The 19,175-nt window shown below is 51.9% G+C and overlaps 1 protein-coding gene and 1 pseudogene across 1 annotated transcript in view; one reads left to right on the top strand and one right to left on the bottom strand.

Annotated features, from left to right (window-relative positions):
- Positions 1-12,135: 12,135 nt before the first annotated feature.
- LOC120392873 lies at positions 12,136-12,626 on the top strand (annotated as a pseudogene).
- Positions 12,627-12,683: 57 nt separating this feature from the next.
- Positions 12,684-19,175, bottom strand: part of LOC120392872 (zinc finger protein RFP-like) — a 60,636-nt gene continuing 54,144 nt past the window's right edge. Inside the window, exons 6-8 of the mRNA XM_039517545.1 lie at positions 17,807-17,866; positions 15,936-16,414; positions 12,684-12,716 (exon numbers count right to left, since the gene is read on the bottom strand). Coding sequence (XP_039373479.1) covers positions 12,684-12,716; positions 15,936-16,414; positions 17,807-17,866 — 572 coding nt within the window. The remainder of the gene's footprint in view (positions 12,717-15,935; positions 16,415-17,806; positions 17,867-19,175) is intronic.

Raw genomic sequence — 19,175 nt, 5'->3', positions numbered from 1 at the left:
TCCATTCAAAAGCGTCTGGATACCTTCTTACTTTTGTTAGCCAAAAGGGCCCGATTCTCCCTGGAGCTTACCCAATTGCGCCAAGGAAGCACGGAAACAGGAAGACGAGTACCATTAGCTTTATTGATCGATCAGCTGAGCGGGTGTTCTCGTCCCGGCTAATGCCCGAGAGAGACACACCTTACATGGCCGGATGGGCTTACCTTTATACCCCGAAACAAACAACTTTGTTGACGTCTTATTTGCGTTACTTGGCTGACCCTATAGGTCCTGTAAATGTATCTATAGGGAATATTGAAGTACATAGAATACATATATCAATCAGAAAGGAACAAGATATGTATAACTGTCACGGATACATCCATCATGATAACAGTGCAGCTGCACGGATACATTTATCATTGTAAGGAAGACATAAGATATCCCCTTTAACCCCTTATATTATCATACTAACTACTCTTGGCTTCATGCATGAGAAGATGACCCATTAGGCTAACTGCTTTTGGCCATAAGCAGAAAAAGACAGCTGCACATATGTTACGCCAAGCGTGGGCCTTGCTGATAAGCATGAACTAGGACAAGCCAAGCATTAAGCTGATAATAGCTGACACAGGCTTTTCTGTCTGCTTGCATTTTAAGGCCTTAATTTTACTTATGCTAAGGGCCTTGAGTCTACCTATGCTAAGGGCCTAGTCTTGCTAACAGGCTTGTATTGGCCTATTTTTCTAACAGCTTTCCCCCCTTAAAGCATTTTAAGAGCTTAAACTTCCCCACTCCTCTGCTTCCTTTGGCCGATCCTCTGGCCGATATAAAGTCATTATTTGCTGATAGGTAACATGGGTAGCCAGTCGTCGAACTATAGCGACCAAGCAGGGGGTGAAGCAAGCGAAGGTTATAAGGGTAACAATAACAAGCATAAAAAGCAAAAAGCCTTTACGAAACCATCCCATTTGTGGCAACCAGGACGTGAACCAGTCTGTGTCCCACCCACCCCAGGTTTGGACTGGGACGTGGGCGGGATTTTCTCATTTCTTTGGTCAACTGTTTCACTGTTTGCCCATTGTCATCTATTTGCAGGCAGCAATTAGACTCATTAAGTTTTGCACAGAGCCCGCCTTCTTCCGCCAGCAAGTAATCAAGAGCTAGATGATGTTGGAGGATGGCATTTACATTTGGGTTGACTGATCTGCCAGCAGATCTAACGCTGCAGCTGTCTGGTTGGTTAATATTTCCAAGATAGCTTGCAGCCTGATAATGCGGTTCAGATTGTAAATTGGTTCCCTAGCTCCCGTGACAAGCTCGGTGGGATTCCAGGTGGCAGGCCCATAATGTTTGATGATCCGCTCTGGGGCCACTCCTGAGCTCCCCAGGCCTGGGAACTTCCGGCAGTTAAAGTGGAGTCCACAAACCGCTTTTCCCTAATGAGATCATCATACACTCTAATTCCTAGTGTGTTTCCCGGTTTTGGGGCAGGAGAAAGAACAATGGCCGAATATACCCCACATAACATATCCCGACCAATTTGGTGGAAGTCTGCGATAGGCATAAGAGCCACAGATCCAATAATGGCCCTTTAGGGCCCAAGTCCCATTAGCCAAAGGGCCATCCCAGGTATCGGGGTCCAAGGGTCGTTCATAGTATATGTGGTTGCCTGTTCCTAGGGGTCCTCCGAATGGCCCAACCATCACGGAGGACGGTACCCCATCAGCAGCACAGTATTCACATTTCCATGCTCCAGCTCCTGCTTTCCACACACACTTACAACCTGACCTGGGCCTGTCGGTATTAGACCAAAAGTGTCTGAAGTGAGTTACCCGAGTTCCATTAGAGTGCTGCCATGCCCACTGATACCACCGGATCACATGCTTTTTACTAGTGGTGTTATCGCGTTGACAGGCTAGAAAGAGGGAATCAAAGAACCCATCTAGTCCCACTGCTTTACAACCCTCACCGGTATGGTGTTGGAAGGAACATCTTACCCAGCTACTATTGGTTAATTTCACATGGGTATGGTTCCATCGCCCTCGATATTTAGAGCAATCATAGGTGTGACAGCCAGGATGATGGTAGCAATCATATCCCCGGGATAGGGTCCAACTACATTTACTTTCCCCCACATACCGGCCCCCACGCCGGGTGCGATTAAGGCAAAAGATTCCCATGCCAGCGGAATAGAGCCGCCAAGGGCTACTATCTGTGGACCATTGCTCCGTGCCATTATGCACGATGCTGAGGTTACTCAGCAAGTACTTGGGCTGCACTGGCTGGGCTACCCAGGGCCATTCATCCAATTCCCCTGGGCCACCGCACACCCAACAGTTAGTGAGGTTAAAGGAACTCGCAATTATCTCTCCTAACTGCAGAAACCTGTTTTCCCAACCATAAGAGCAAGCAAGGAAACAAAACAGAAACAGGAGGAACAACTTCATTGTTTCCTTCTTTTAAAGAGTCCCTTTAAGCCCTCCAGTCCGTGATACTCCCAGTTAGAGTCTTCACCTGTGTCACCCCGGGCGTCCGGAGCCGGGGAGCAGAGGCTGTTGTCCTCTTCGGTTGAGGCGTCCTCTGGATCCGAGCTAACAAAGCGTTTAACTCGCGTGCAGTGCGTCCATTTGTCGCTTCCAAGAACCTTGACGGCAGCTTGGCTGATGAGCGAAACAGTATGTGGGCCTTCCCACCGTGCTGTGAGAGGATCACGCTTCCACTTCTTGATAAAGACCCGGTCACCGATCTGGAACGAATGCACGGGTCGATCCAAGGGAAGGGCCTGGAAGGGTGCTGCGTACTGGTGTAGCTGAAACAAGACAGATTGCAGCGCAGAGACCTGTTTCCACAAAGAGTCATTCCCCACCTCCCAGCTTACATTTTCCCGGAACCCGGGGATGAGTACTCGGGGAGGGAACCCGAAAACCAACTCAAAGGGTGAGAGTCTCAGACCCTTACGGGGGGCCCTTCGAATGCGAGTAAGCGCAAGCGGCAAGGCATCAGGCCACTTTAAACCAGACTCTATACAGAGCTTTGTTAAAGTATCTTTGAGAGTCCTATTCATTCTTTCTACCTGGCCTGAGCTTTGTGGCCTCCAAGGAGTATGCAGCTTCCACTGGATACCAAGGGCCTGCGCTACCTGTTGGACCACTTGGGAGATGAAGTGACTTCCCCGGTCTGACTCAATTACTTCAGGGAGGTGGTATCTGGGAAGTATTTCATGTAGCAGGGCCTTAGTAACTGCTCGAGCCTGACAGTGTCGGGTAGGGAAACACTCCACCCACCCGGTAAACTGATCAACAAAAACAAGCAGATATTTATAGCCTCGGCAAGGGGGTACTTCAGCGAAATCCACTTGCCACCTTTGAAAGGGGTAGGCAGCCCAGGGTCGGCCTCCCAGTGGAACAGGGGGGCCAGATCCCTTCTGGTTAGTGCGCTGACAAACAGAGCAATTATTGACAATTCTCTGGGCTTCTGTATGCATACCCACTGCTCTAAGGGATCGGGCAGCCAAATCAACCATCGCTCCCGATCCTAAATGTCCCTCTTTATGCAGGGATTGAAGAATCTCCTGGAGCACCGGACGGGGAACGAATATTTCTCCCCCGGGTAGTTTCCACCACCCAGAGGGGGTTTGCCGGGCCCCTGCAGCTTGGGCGCAGGATACCTCCTCTGTCGTGTAACGGGGGACAGGAGTTTCGGCCTCAGTGTCCTGAACTAAAAGAAGCCACACAGTTCCCCTGCGTGCTGCCTCCTTCGCAGCCAGATCAGCCAAACGATTATACTTGCGCTGCTCTGCATCAGGAGCTTTCCATGTGCCCGGACATGGATGACGGCGACCGCAGGGAAGCATTAAGGCTTCAAGCAATAATTTGATAAGGGTCCCATGGGCAATTCTTTGGCCCGAGGCTGTAATGAAACCCCTTTCTTTCCACAAGGTCCCATGAGCATGTACTACCATGTACGCATAGCAACTGTCAGTGTATAGATTTATGGTCTTCCCAGCCCCCAAGCGAAGAGCTTCGATGAGAGCAATTAGTTCTGCTGCTTGAGCGGACAGAGAGGAGCTGAGTTTAAAGGGATACACCACCTCTGTGCTTTTAATTATCACAGCAGCCCCTGTGTACCGCTTCCCATCTAGTACATAACTAGAACCATCGACATATGCCTCGAGATCAGGGTTGGGCCAGGGCAAATCTGAAAGATCGGGACGGGGTTTAGTCTCTTGCTGCAGGACTTCGACACAGTCATGGGTCGGATCAACAGCACCACTGGGAGCCTGAGGATCAGGCAGTAAGGTAGCTGGGTTGAGAGAACTGACTGTTTTAAAGGTGAGGTTCGGGGCTAGTAAAAGTCCCACCTCATATTTAGTATGCCGACTGGGGTTCAGGTGTCTGTCCCCCGCCCCTGTTCCTAGTATCTGGGGTACTCCGTGAGGCACCACAACCTCAGTGTCCCCACCAAGGGTTAACTTTTCGGCTTCCTGTACGAGGAGAGCAGTTGCAGCAACAGCCCGCAAGCAGGCTGGCCATCCCCTGGCAACTGGATCTAAGACTCTGGAATAATAGCCGATGGGTCTCCAGGTCGGTCCTGACTTTTGACAGAGGACCCCAGACGCTACCCCGGCTCTTTCGTGGACATACAAAGTAAATGGTTTCCGTGGATCTGGGAGAGCCAGAGCAGGAGGCTGAATTAAAGCTCTTTTAAGCTCTTGAAATGCTTTCTCTTTGTCCTTAGTCCACTTCCAATGCAGCAGACCTTCTTTAGTTAGGGCTTCATATAGGGGTCTGGCTTTTCCCCCATAGTCAGGGATCCAGAGTCGGCAAAAGCCGGTCAGTCCCAGGAAAGCTCTCAATTCTCTGGGGTTCCGGGGCTGAGGGCTGTCGAGTATAGCTTGGATTCTATCGGTACTTAAACTGCGACTCCCCTGACTAAGGCGGTACCCTAGGAAAGTGACCTGCTGTTTAACCAGTTGTGCTTTTTCCTTAGAGGCTTTGTATCCCTGTGCCCCCAGAAAGTTAAGGAGTTCTACAGTTTGTTCCTTACAAGTCTGCTCTGTCTCAGTACTTAAAAGTAAATCATCGCAGTACTGGACTACGTTGCACGCAGGGTGTCGAGCTAGGAAGGGAGCAAGGTCCCTCCGTAGCTGACTCCCAAAAATTTCCGGTGCACAGGTAAGCCCCTGCGGAACAACAGTCCAGAGGTATTGGGCTTTGTAATGGGTGTCGGGATCCTCCCACTCAAAGGCAAACAGCTTTTGAGATTCCTGATCAAGGGGGATGGAAAAGAAGGCGTCTTTTAAATCTATTACTGAGAACCAACCATGGCTTTTGGGTATCTGTCCTAGAATCGTGTGGGGGTTTGGGACAACAGGATAAGGCGCCTCTATTAGCTTATTGACCTGCCTTAGATCCTGCACGAGCCGGTATTGTCCGTTAGGCTTAGGCACTCCCATTATCGGGGTGTTATACGGGGACGTGCCCTCCCTTAGCCACCCACATTGTACAAACTTTTGGATCAGAGGTTTTAACCCGATTTGAGTGGCTAACTTAAGGGGATACTGTCGGATTCGGACGGGGCAACTCCCTTCCTTAAGGGTGATGTGTACCGGCGAGGCATTTTTGGCACGGGCATGACCTCCCTCCTCAGCCCAAACTCTGGCATTGATGCCTGGCAGGGAAGCCTCGTCAACCCCGTGGTGTGCTAGGGCAGGTTTTACAGCAGCATTAAGTAGGGCCATCTGATAGTTGGAAGCTTGTTGTTTTGGGAGCCTAACCTCCATAGCCCCATTAGTGAACGAGATCTCCGCCTGTAATTTAGTGAGGAGGTCTCGCCCTAGCAGCGCAATGGGGCAGGAAGGGCTGCAAACAAATTGATGGGATACTTGGCGGTCCCCTACTTTCACTAAGAGGGGGAGGGTTTTCTTTAGTGTAATGTGCTGCCCCTCTATTCCTTGGACCGTGACACACCCTTGGGCTCTGGCTCGTGGTGCCGTGTCGAGGGGTAGTAAACTAAGAGTAGCCCCTGTATCAATAAGGGCTGTAATCGGGCGGCCCTCTACCTTAATTTTTACCGTGGGATCCAGACTGGCGGGTTGTGCTGCCAGGAGGGGACATTGGGTCCCCCGGCCTCCCTATAGGGTAGCCCCTTCCCCCGTGCCACCATAGAAAACAGGCACGGGTGAAGTCCCATCCTTGTGTCCCTCTCCTCTAACCTGTCGGCGGGGGCATTCATTTCTCCAGTGTCCCTCTTCCTTACAATAGGCACACTGATTCCGACCCAACCGGGAGCCCTTTCCCCTGCCAATTGAGCCTGAGCGTCCTTTTCCCTTGCCCCCCTTTTCCTCTCTTCCTTCTCTCAGAGCCATAGCCAGTACGCGAGCCCCTTTCCTCTGCTCCTTGTCATCTCTGCGATCATAAACCTTCACCGCAATCCCCAGGAGCTCTTCTATATTTTTGCCTGCAGCTCCATCTAGCTTCTGTAATTTCCTTCTGATATCCTCATAGGACTGTCCAATGAAAAGGGGGATTAATACCTGCTTTCCATTGGCAGTCTCTGGATCGAGGTCAGTATACCTTTTACAGGTATCGCACAAGCGCTCATAAAAAGCGGCTGGATTTTCATTTTTCTCTTGTCTCACATTATACAATTTAGCCCAATTTGTGGTTTTCCGAATACAGCGTTTCATTCCCTGTACCACTGCCACAGCATAGTCATGGTGTTTTGTTATGTCTGGAGCCGCTGTATGTCCCCAGTCGGGTGGTGCAGTAGGGAGCCGTCCAGCTAAATCCTCTTCCCGCACCCCCGATTCTCGTAAACACTTACGGGCTTGGGAGAAAACTAAGCGTCTCTCCTCTGCAGTAAGAAGGGTATCTAGGGCAACCCTCATATCCCCCCAGGTGGGCTTATGGGCTGTAACCAAGGTCTCAAATACGGCAGTCAGCGGGGCAGGGTCTTCCGTAAACGGGGGATTCTGGTGTTTCCAGTTATACAGATCGCTGGTGGTGAAGGGGACATATACCATAGTCAGGACACCAGTACCCCCATCACCGCCAGGAAGCATAGTCTCCCGTAAAGGGCACTGAAAAACTGGGCCAGCCTTACCCGGGGAGTCCCCGAAAGGGGCAACAAACGTGAAGCTCCCCGTCCCCTGCGCCTTGAGGCCTGTTCTAGGATTCTGTTTAACTCGGTCTGCCACTGAGTCACTCTTATCAGAGTGCTCTGAAACAGACGGCTCATCCCCTAGCTCTGTGGCCGAGTCTGTCCCTGCAGCCTCCTGTGTGTCAGGCAAGGGTTTTACCACTACGGCCGGGGCTTCCGCCTTCGGGGGAGGGGAAGCGAGAGCTGGAGCCTGTGGAGCTGCTGCAGCTGCCAAGACCGGGAGACCAGGATATACAGGAGGAGGAAGCATTGGGTCAGGGGCAGAAGGAAGCACGGCAGGCGGACGGGGGGTATCATAAGGGGGACAGGGCTTTTTAACAGGGGCGCGGGCTAATAAGGCTCTGATAGCTTGTGCTCTGCATTCCCGTAGCCACGGGGGGGGATTGGCCACGAGATCCTGCCAGATATCTATATAGGGGTATTGATCCCAATGCCCATCCCGAGTGACAACGTTATGTGTAGCCTGCACTGTTTCCAGTTTGAGTGTTCCCCCTGCGGGCCATCCCACCCCAAACGTTGGCCATTCTAAGGTACAGAATTTTTCCAGATTATCTTTACACAGTACCATTCCATAATCTGCTTGGCGTCTAAACTCCGGCCAATTTTCTAACATACATCCTAGGGGTGTCCGAGTAGACATGCTTTGTCCGGACCCCATTACACCTAGATATCAGCCTGGTCACGGGTTCGGCCAACTCCCCTTGCTTTCAAGATATTCCGGTCCCGGGGGAAATTCCCCTCGCGGAAGTCTTGGGGCGGCTAGAGTTGGCTTAAGTCCTAGACCAGGCTAGTGCAACCGCGGTTTCCAAGTTGTCAGTACAATGTAAAACACAAGTAGTACTATCGCAAACAAACACAAGAGGGTAGTATTTACATTCCAATACTCATTCAGCACGGTCCACGAATCAGTGGAGTTAGTAAAGTTATACATTTGCCGTGCCTGAACCTAGGTACCTTATCAGAAAACTTTTACCCACACACCTTCCTATCTGTGGGTTCCTTTACCATTAGGGGCCCAATGTCCCAACCCTCACTCTTCGGGGGCGTTAATCCTCAAACCCAGGAGGTAACGCACTTACCGCGCCCGGAGTGGCCGCGTCCGGCAGGTGGACTCCCCTCTTCTGGTACTGTCTTGCTTCCGTGTCGGCTGGAGTTCTCTATAGAGGGGGCGTAGCCGTCCCGGTCGATTGTGGCGACCGGGCTCGAGCAAACCAATAGCTCGAGGTGGCCACTCTCCTGAGCCGTCCTCGGCGCGGTCAACGCCCCCAACAGGGAGAGAAGTCCCGGCGGAGTCGCCAATTTGTTAGCCAAAAGGGCCCGATTCTCCCTGGAGCTTACCCAATTGCGCCAAGGAAGCACGGAAACAGGAAGACGAGTACCATTAGCTTTATTGATCGATCAGCTGAGCGGGTGTTCTCGTCCCGGCTAATGCCCGAGAGAGACACACCTTACATGGCCGGATGGGCTTACCTTTATACCCCGAAACAAACAACTTTGTTGACGTCTTATTTGCGTTACTTGGCTGACCCTATAGGTCCTGTAAATGTATCTATAGGGAATATTGAAGTACATAGAATACATATATCAATCAGAAAGGAACAAGATATGTATAACTGTCACGGATACATCCATCATGATAACAGTGCAGCTGCACGGATACATTTATCATTGTAAGGAAGACATAAGATATCCCCTTTAACCCCTTATATTATCATACTAACTACTCTTGGCTTCATGCATGAGAAGATGACCCATTAGGCTAACTGCTTTTGGCCATAAGCAGAAAAAGACAGCTGCACATATGTTACGCCAAGCGTGGGCCTTGCTGATAAGCATGAACTAGGACAAGCCAAGCATTAAGCTGATAATAGCTGACACAGGCTTTTCTGTCTGCTTGCATTTTAAGGCCTTAATTTTACTTATGCTAAGGGCCTTGAGTCTACCTATGCTAAGGGCCTAGTCTTGCTAACAGGCTTGTATTGGCCTATTTTTCTAACACTTTCCTATAGAAACACACCTCATGCTACGACCCAGGCTTCCCCAGACTTTCTAATGATGGGACGACAGCTGTGCACTTGCTTTGATCTGCTGAAACCTTCTGAACCCAGACAAACTGTGCAACATCAGCAGCAATATCAAGTCATCAGACGGGCACCCAGAGCAAAAGACCGAACCTTTAGCCCAGGACAGCCAGTTTTGGCTCGGAATTATACTTCCAGAGCTAAATGGGTCCCGGCCACAGTCATCACTCAAACAGGACCTGTTTCCTATACAGTCCGGACTGCAGATAATCTTACCTGGCGGCGACATGTAGATCAGCTGTTGCCAGGTCATGCCAGTCTTCAGGACCCATCTGCAGTTGAGGGGTCTGACTTCACCCCTCCTGGTGAGACACCGAATCATGAGTCACCTGTTCCTGACTGTTCTCCTCCATTACTGCCGGCAGCTGAGATACCCCTTTGCCCAGCACGAGCTGATACCACCTCCTCACCTATTCGTGCTGGACCCTGAGCCCCTAGTACTTTCGGGTGCAACAACACCAGAAGTTCGCCGTAATCCACCTAGAGACAGAAGGCCTCCTCATCGGCTGGATCTTTAGTTAGGCGAACCCACGGTTATGGGGCAAAATAATCCCCAGGGTTTAGCCGGGAATGGAGGCAGTCTACCCTCCTTCTCTAGTTTAGTGTGTGTTTTATTTAGGGATGTTCTTATTAGGGGAGGAATATGTTGTGTATTTGGTTGTCATGGGTTTTGTTACTATGGCAACTGAGTTAGACTATTAAGGATAGCTCAGCCGGTTTCAACCGGCTGAGTGAGCTCTCTGTCTCTGTAAATAAAATGGAGGTTTTGGTTAGCTGTCTGCTCTCTGGCCTCAAGTGATTGCTTCCTACACCGCTGCCCCAAGGATATAACAGGTAGAACTTTCTTATATGATGAATAAGATTTTCAGTAATGATCATCATATTTGCCTTGGGTGTCTGGGTGGAGGCCTAAGGCTGGGTTTCTTTAACTTTGTTGTTGGCTTCTGGGTAACCAGTGAGGTACCATAGAGGCGGTTTCATGCTGGCTTGATAAATCTAAATATTGGAAAATCCACCAGCTTTGGGGAGTGGCTCCCCCATTTTTACAGTTTGCCAGAATTGAGTAACCTCAGTTGCTCCCTTGTGACCCTGGTCACATCATGTTTTTAAGAAAATGACTTGCATTATTCAGTAAGTAATATAATGTCCTTCATTCTCCTTCCTCCTGTTCAGTTTACATTAAGCCAGAACAGAAATTGCTTTGCACAGAGGAAACAATAAATAGCCTCTCAAAGGGAGGAGCATGTTACTCGCTGTTACTCACAAAGATCTGAGCATTGATAACGTCCCTGTGCAGATTTATTGGTGAGTAACAATGGCACCTACCAGCAGGTGCTGGATTTTTCTTTGCTCCACTCTAGTTAACACCATATTCTCATCTCCCTCTTTCTTCAAACCCCCCAGACAGCTCCAAATTTGATCCTAAGAAGAGAAAGCTGCTTCTGAATTTTCTGTATTTTGGCAGATTTACCTCAGGAACAAAATTTATCAAAGGACATTGGGCACTAGCCAGTCACAGAAACAACCCTGCAATCCACAAAGCTGAGTGAGAGGCCTGGACTCCCTATACAACATCCCTCTGGTCAGCATCTCCCATTGACTGGCTTAGGCAGCTCCCTGCCTAGCACGCTGGCTTTTGTGTCATCCATTCTAAGACATTTACATCTCCCCATAACTCAGGCTTTGTGGCTCACAGTGTCATTCCAGTGACTTTCTAGGCAGCTGCAATTTAGACGTGGTGACATACAGCCTTGTAATACCCGAGTCCCTTCCTGGATCCCGCTCTTTGTCTCCAAATCAAAAGGAGAGAGCAAATCCCCCAGTATGCAGCAGGTTTATGAGGTGAGGGGGCCCTGCCTGCTTTTCCTGAGCCCAGATGGCCCCCAGGACTCCCAAGGGAAGGGGGAGCTAGTGGGGGGCACTGCAGTTAGGTTGGTCATTTTGTGCTACGGGATCTGAACTCTCCTGTGCTTTATCTGGTTAAGAGATTAAGTGAAAGAGCAATAATGTTGGATGTGTGCAAAGAGTCTCTCCATGTGTTAAATGGTCACAATGTGCCCCCCGGAGAGAATTCAGCTGAAACCAGCAGGCTCTCACCTTGGCCTGGAGTTCAGTGAGACGATGCATTCAGGCATGGGGGAGTCTGAAGGGTCAGCTCTGCACTGGGGGTTAGGCAGCGGGTTTCACGCCTCAGATAGGGGGCTAGAGAGCCCCCCAAGAATGTGCCCAGGGACCCCAAGACTGGAGCAGTGGATGGGCTCTGATCCAGTCCCAGAGGCTTGAATTATCTGGGGATCCTGGGGCCCAGTTGCTTGGGTTCCCCTTACTGCAGTCCGGTGGCACCTAACCAGGTCCAGGAGATATATACACACACACACACACAAAGAGAAATCTTCTCACTGCCCAGCATTCAAACATCCTTAACTCTGACCAGCTGAGTTCTGGTGACTATTTCTACATGTCTGAAATATTAAATTCAGAGACATGAATGGAGACGTCTCCCCCTCAGGGCTGCCACATCCCTTTGCCTTGGGCTGAGGGGGGCTCTTTCCTGTTCCTGGATTAGGAGAGTCTCTCCTCCAGTGCTGCCACTTCCTGCTCCCTTTGTCTTCGGGTACAGCGGGTTCTATTAATGGCTCTTCCTGGGCTGGGCAGACACTGTCTCCTGCTCCAGGTCTCCAGGCAGGGCCCGATTACCCATTAGGCTAATGTGGCTTTAGCCTTAGGCCCTCCTATTTTTTAGGCCCTACTGGTCAGGCAGGGGGCCGGGCTGAGTGGGGTGGGGAGTGAGCTTGCTGCGGGAGCCCTGCTGGAGCCAGCAGCAAAGGCAGAGCAGCCCCCTGTGGCTTGGAAGCTGCTCAGCTGGCAGCTGCGCTTTGGCTTGCGGCGGGCTGCAGGTTCCGCCGCCACGATGAGGAGGTGCGGGGGGCTGATGGACGCCCAGCCGGCCACCCCGGAAGCGCAGCAGGTTGCCGACGAGGTGAAACTTCAGGTGGAAGAAAAAGAAGGGAAGAAATTTGAGGTCTTCACTGCTGTGGAGTTTAAAACTCAGGTGGTTGCTGGAATAAACTACTTCATCAAGGTCCATGTTGGCAATGAGGAGTTCTTGCACTTATGGGGTTCAAAAGCCTTCCTCATGAGAACAAACCTCTGAGCCTCTCCAGTTATCAGAGCAGCAAGACTAAGCATGATGAGCTGACTTACTTTTAGTGGCTCTTTGGAAGAGCCTCTCTCAATTTTTTTTTTATAGGCTACAAAGTGATGTTTCCTATACCAATGAATAGAATGAAAGTGCATTTAAAAATCTTGTCTGAAATATCAATTCCTTTTCTAGAGTTCCCTCCCTCCTCAGTATCCCAAAGAAGGGGCCTGGTTCTCCTCTCACTTACACTAGTGTAAAACAGGCGAAGTTCCACTGAAATCAACGGATTTACACTGGCATAAATTCCATGTAAATGACTAGAGACTCATGCCCATATAATCTGTTGTGAGCTAAAGAGAAAAGGGAGTGTAATCAGTACAACTGTGACATAGAGCAGTATAATAATTAGAATTTCTTCTAGCCCTGTTACAGAATGCAATGTTACTCAATACATAGTAGAGAACAAACACGTTATTGTTAGGGAGCTAAAGATGGAGGTTTACAACACTGGAGCAAACCTGAAAAAGTGAAAAGAAATAGGATCATAGTCATTTGAAATAGAAGCATTTCCTAGGCAATCAAATCCATCCCCCTACAAGGATATGATGTAGTTCTCCATAGAGGAAATGTCACATATGACAGCGCTTCTTCACCAAATCTTAACCAAAAGTCCTTGTAAGGCAGTAGAACCACATAGGCACTTCTAAACAGATAATATTTCTACAGAAGGTACAGGGTGTATTTAACAGGAGTTTCACTCTGTTCTCTTAGCTGTTGTTGAAAATGTATGTGTTGATTTGGATTGTTTTATTTATAAGGGCCATCTTCCTCACAGCCCCAAGAAAGGGCAATCTCCCTGACAGACGAGCTGCCATTAAAGTACAGCTTAAAAATGCTTAAAAAAAAAAAGAGCCTGCTGCTTCCGCTCCTCCTGTCTGTGTCTCCTGGCGCTGCAGGATCACACTCACAGGCGTGCGCAGCACATTTCATTCGGGTGAGCACCCAGGGAATTTTATTTATTTTTTTAAAGGCGAACATCATAAAGGTTGGTGTGTGTGAGGGGCTGCGGTGTGCAGGAAGGGGCTCAGGACAGGGAGTTGGGGTGCAGGAGGGGTGCGGTGTGCAGGAAGGGGCTCAGGACAGGGAGTTGGGGTGCAGGAGGGGTGCGGTGTGCAGGAAGGGGCTCAGGACAGGGAGTTGGGGTGCAGGAGGGGTGCGGTGTGCAGGAAGGGGCTCAGGACAGGGAGTTGGGGTGCAGGGGGGGCAAGGTTCAGACAGGGGCCTCAGGACAGGGAGTTGGGGTGCAGGAGGAGTCTCAGGACATGAAATTGGGGTGCAGAGGGGCGAGTTTCAGGGAGGGGCTCAGGACAGGGAGTTGGGGTGCAGGAGGGGTACAAGGTTCAGGCAGGGGGCTCAGGACAGGGAGTTGGTATGCGGGAGGGGTGCACGGTTCAGGCAGGGGCTTCAGGACAGGGAGTTGGGGTGCGGGAGGGGTGCAAGGTTCAGGCAGGGGGCTCAGGGCAGAGAGTTGGGGGGCATGGTGCAGGAGGGGTTTGGGCTCTGACCTGGCGCCGCTTACCTGCAGCGGCGTGGTCCCTGCGTGCCTGCCCTGGCTCCACGCCGCACCACTCACCACGTCCCTGCGTGGCCCCTGGGGGTGGGGGGGCACAGGACTCTGCGTGCTGCCCTTGTCATGCCTCCAGGTACCTCCCTCGAAGCTCCCATTGGCCGCAGTTCCTGTTCCCAGCCTATGGGAGCTGCTGGGGGTGGTGCCTGGAACAACACATGGAGCCCTTTGCCCCCCCCCGGGGGGGCCCCAGGGACCTGGTGCTGTGCCAGCCGCTTCTGAGAGCGGCACGGGGCCTGTGGTACTACGGGGGCCGCCCCGGCCGGGGGAGCAGGGAGACGAAGCAGGAGAGGAGGCAGAAAAGCAGCGAGACAGACGGGAGAACCCCAGGGGACTGTCTGTGACTCCATGTTCAGGCTGTTCTAGTGCTTGAGTGTTCTCACTTGATACCTGGGAGGTGAAGTCTAAATACAGGACACACGACCAGTGGGAGTCTGTGCTCTGGTTTATAACTGTTTGCCCTGAGGTTGGTACTCACGTTCATGAGCTGCTGCACACAGCTTGATGGGAGAACTGAACGTGGGTCTCCCAGATGCCAGCTGAGTGCTCTCACCATGGGGCTGTTATAAGGCAGGTGATAGCACCAAAACCACCTTCTGCTTCTCTCCCCTCACCCTTTCCTGTGGAGCGAGGCAGGTGCTGACCTCATTCCAGCAAGAAACGCCTTAGGCGCCTGAGCCACGTGACGTCAGATGCTGGGTTCCCGTCTCTGGGTTGCTAAGCAGACATTGATGCCCCTCTGCAGCCCTGATTTAGGCACCTGTCTGTGAGAGGGGGCAGGGCTTAGGACTCCCCTCCCCCCTTGTCGCCTCTCCCATTGCCTAGCTGAGATGGCTCCCCGCCTAGTGAGCTGGCTTTTGTGCATCGCACTGTAAGGTGCCTGTGATGCCCATCCATTGTCTAGGCAGTTTAGACCCCTAACAGCTTTGCAGACTTTGATTTTCTAGTTGCCTACAAATTAAGGACACAGGACAGAGACAGAGCCCCGGCTGGAGCATGACACATCCCAGTAAAACCCAAACTCATCCTAGGGGCACAATATTCCCTGTGGGGGTTGGGGGGGGGGCACAACCAAGTCAGGAAGCAAATCCCAGGACTCTGCCACCAGCACCTGCAGCTGGGACAGTAAATTGGAACAAACACAAAGAATCGTTTGTAAAGTTTTATTTACAGTCAGTAACTAAAGGTGGTAAGAAAATGGAGCTGAGAAGGAGCCTTAATAACCACAGCATGGAAAGGAGATTCCCCAACCACTGAAAACAGTTTTTTAATGGCACAACAACAGGACAGTCGTCCCGGAATTAATACAGGGAATTAATGAGTTACGGTCTAACTTTCAGTAACGTGTAATAAATCTCCCCGTCCCGCTCACGTTCCCTTTCCTTTCGTACTGTCCTTTTCTATTCATTATTGTTCTAGCCTCACTTCCTATCCCCTATTTCCCTGTGTCTCTCCTCCCTGTCACAGATCATCCCCCTCGGCTGCTCTCTTCCTTCCCTGATCTTATCCCTTCCCCTCATGCTGATCGCCGCCTGGGAGCCCCCAGTGAGATCTAAGGACACAGATCTGTACAAAAAGCTCCTGGCTGCTGCTACTTCTCCCCAAACCTCCAAACCCTGATTGATTCATGCTGTGTCCCTGCCACCCCCACCTCCGCCTGCCTCCTGCCCAGCTGTTAGTTCTGCCCCCTGCCCAGCCCCCACGTCTGCCCGTCAGGGCCCCTCCTGAAGCTTCAGAGGTTCTTCCCCCTCCCATCCCTGGGGCTGCAGAGAGGGTGGGGGAGGTGCTTCCAGGGGCCATAGAGATGAGGCGCCAGAGGCTGGGTAGATGGGAGTCCTCCAAGGTCAGAGAGACTGGGGTCCCTGAGGCTAGAGAGGATTTCCGGTTCCCCCCTCAACTGTGTGTCTCAGGGACACAGTCTGAGCTGGGATCCCAGCCCCACCCAGAGCCAGGGTCGGATTCTCCCCCCAGGGATGGAGCCCGGCGGGAAAGTGAAGATCGGGGCCTCGTCACCAGCATCGATAAATGTCACCTGCCCCCGGTCACAGTCCAGACAAACCCGGATCCTGCTGGGGGCCCGGCTCAGGGGCAGGGGGGTCACAGGGGAGGTGAGAGCCCGGAACTGATCCTTCCACTGCTGCACAGCCCAGATCCCCCCCTCAGGGCTATAGCTGATCTCTCCCTTCCTCCCCACAGACTCTCTGGCCACCCCCACAGCCCAGAATGGCCCATCCCCCACCTCCACCTCCCAGCAATGTCTCCCCAGGGTGAATCCCTCACAGCCCAGCACACAGGGCTCAGTGTCAAATCTCTCATGATTGTTGGGCAGTTGCTGCTGCATGTCTCCCCATCTCACACTTTTCTGATCCTCAGACAGGATGAGGATGGGATGAGCCGTGTCTGGATCCAGAGTCACATTCGCTGGGGGAAGAGAGAATCAGAGCGTTAGGGGCAGAGCTCAGCCCTGGGTGAGGCTGGGACCATTTCTCACACTCCCCAGTGGCCCGTCCTGGCTGGGACAAGCCTGGATCCCAAGGAGCTGCCTCTGTCCTGGGCACTTGAGACTAAGCAGAGGTGTCACTGCAGCTCTGCAGTCTTTGTAATGGCTCCCACTTCATTAGTTTCTCATTTATCACAGAGGCTTCAGCTCCCACATCCCGCTGCTGGTGCTGCCCCATTCCCAGCAGCACAGACACAGCCAGGAAGGCGTCAGAAGCTTTTATTGAGGGAGCAGAAGTGGCAGGCACCAGCTTTAAACCCCAGAGGGAAGCTCCCTCCCCTAATGCAGCCTCCAGTCCCAGGCCAGGGAACAGAGAGGAAGGTGCGGCAATGGGGAACAGCCACTTAACACCAGAGAGTAGGAGGTGGCATTGGGTGGGGGAGCCCCATCCCCAGCCCAGAGAGAGGGGAGGAGCTGCCAGCCTCACAGGGAGAGCATCTCCCCAATCTAGGAAGCAGGGAGCAGTTCCAATGGGCGAACCCAGCCCTGCCCAAAGGAAAGGCAGGATATTGGAGAAGAGCGATGGGGAGACCTCCTGACCGGGGTGAAGCTGAGGGATGTGGCAGGGAGCTCTGTTCACGTGTGACTCAGTTAAGAGTGTTTCTGTTCATCAGCGTGGGCATGAACTCAGCACTAAGGGTAGTGTCAGGACTGTTTTTGTGTCCCCGCCCCCTCCATGGCCCTGACTGAGGCCCTGCCCCCGTCCAGCCTGGGAGACTTGCCCGCTATGGAGAGCCCCTGACACTCCATCTGCCCTGGAAATGGGTCCGGGGGCTCTCCATAGCGGGCAAGTCTCCCAGGCTGGCCAGGTGGAGGATCCAGGGCTCCCCAGTGCAGTCCCTGGATGGTGTCCAGGTTCTGGCTTCTGGCCTGGCCAGGGCCTCAGGGAAAGAGGAGCAGGGGTGGGGCCACTGAGAGAGTCCAGCACCAGGGAGAGGTTGGTGCCGCGGGAAGGGGCTGCACTACACAGAGAGGATCTGATCAGCTGCCCTGCCCAAAGCACAGACACTGCCTGCCATGCTCCACCCCTGCCAAGGCTTGCAGTGTGTGTGTGGGGGCAACGTGGCCCTCTTCCCCCAAACTGTGGCCATGCTGAAAAGTGTCCTGGTCATCCCACCTTTAAAAGTGTGTGGGTGTTGGGGGGGGGGGAGACATGGGCCCCTGGATCTCCTTACTGTTTAATGTGTTATTTTTAGGGCTGTGTGTGTCATGGTCGCTGTCAGTTTGGTTGGTAACTTTAGCTACAATCTCATGAAGACGTTTTCTCTGGAATTTTCTCATAATTTAAAGGGAATCTTCACCTGCAGACTCACCCCGTCTGTGTGCTCCAAATGATCCTCCCCTTTTTCTCTCCAATTCAGACGGCAGAGTGTCTTGGGGGAGAAAGGAGAAGAGAGGTGAGATTTCAGACTTTCATATTCATAAGAGCATCCCCGCTCTGAAACACTTTTATAATTATGACAGAGAAACAGACAGAGAGGCCCAGAGACACACTCAGGTATTTAATATAAAAAGGTCTGAAACCTATTTCCCCTCTCAATCAGGCATCTCTCAGCAATGGAGCCAGCAGCCTTGCAGCCTCACAACTATCCCAGGACACACAATCTGTAAGAGATTTACTTTTCCCTCCTCATCCCCTCCCTCTCTTCAGACTCCAGTTGGTTTGTCTCATTCATTTACTGGCTTTTGTTGTAACCTAGACCCAGAGCCTGGAAAGACTTTGGCATAAAAGTAACGTTACCCACTTGGGTCCCTTTGACACTAACGGGATATGAAGAGTTTCCTAAATCCTGGCTCTAATTGTGAGCTGTTGGGTCTGTTTACTCAGTGTCTCTACAGAGAGCAGCACGACGGGCCTCATCCTCCATAGGCAGAAATAGAAATAATAGTAAAATTATTTTATCAAGGTGGAAATTGAGGTGGGGGAGGGTTGGCTCAAAGGGGCCGATTCCCCCCCGTAACGGGAAAAGGAGAGGGGAGGGGCTATTTGTGACTCTGCTGTTCAGTGCCTGCAGGGGCCGGTGCAGACCTTGGCACAGGCTGAAGAAGTTTTGAAGCCAGCCAGAGTTACATCCTTAGGACAATGGACCCGGGGTGTTTTAGCCACTGTGCAGAGTGTCAGAGGCCCATCTTTACACTGCCAACATCCCTCTATCTCTCTTCCACCCGCCCTGACCACCCTCACCCCATTCCCAGCCCTCTCAGGAACACGCCTTCTGCCTGCAGCTGCTGGGGAGGAGGCACAAAAGGCCCCTGTGCTGGAGGGATCCCTGATCATGGGGGAGGGGCTTTCTCCTTCTCTACAGCCCATTTGGCCCAAACTAGCTGCAAACGGGACCAGATCTCAGTGATGGGCTGGATCCGCCTTTGAGAAATGTGCCCCATGGCTGGAGATGGGACAGTAGACGGGGAGGGCTCTGAGCTATAGAGAGTTCTTTGCCATGTGTCTGGCTGTTGGGTCTTGCCAAAATGCTCGGTATCCAACTGACCATCATATCTGGGGTGAGGAAGGAATTTCCCCCCAAGTCAGATTGACAGAGAGCCTGGGGATTTTTTTCCTTCCTTACTCTGCAGCGTGGGGCGCGGGTCAGTTGCAGTTTGAAACTAGAGTCAATGGTGGCTTCTCTGTAACTTGTGTAGCGGTGCAGTTACCCTGTTCCTGGGATAAAAGGAGGTAAAAAG

Source organism: Mauremys reevesii, unplaced genomic scaffold, assembly GCF_016161935.1.
Source record: "Mauremys reevesii isolate NIE-2019 unplaced genomic scaffold, ASM1616193v1 Contig12, whole genome shotgun sequence".
NCBI lineage: Eukaryota > Metazoa > Chordata > Testudines > Geoemydidae > Mauremys > Mauremys reevesii.
The sequence above is the reverse complement of the archived record's forward strand: the minus strand, read 5'-3'. Positions and strand labels throughout refer to the sequence as shown.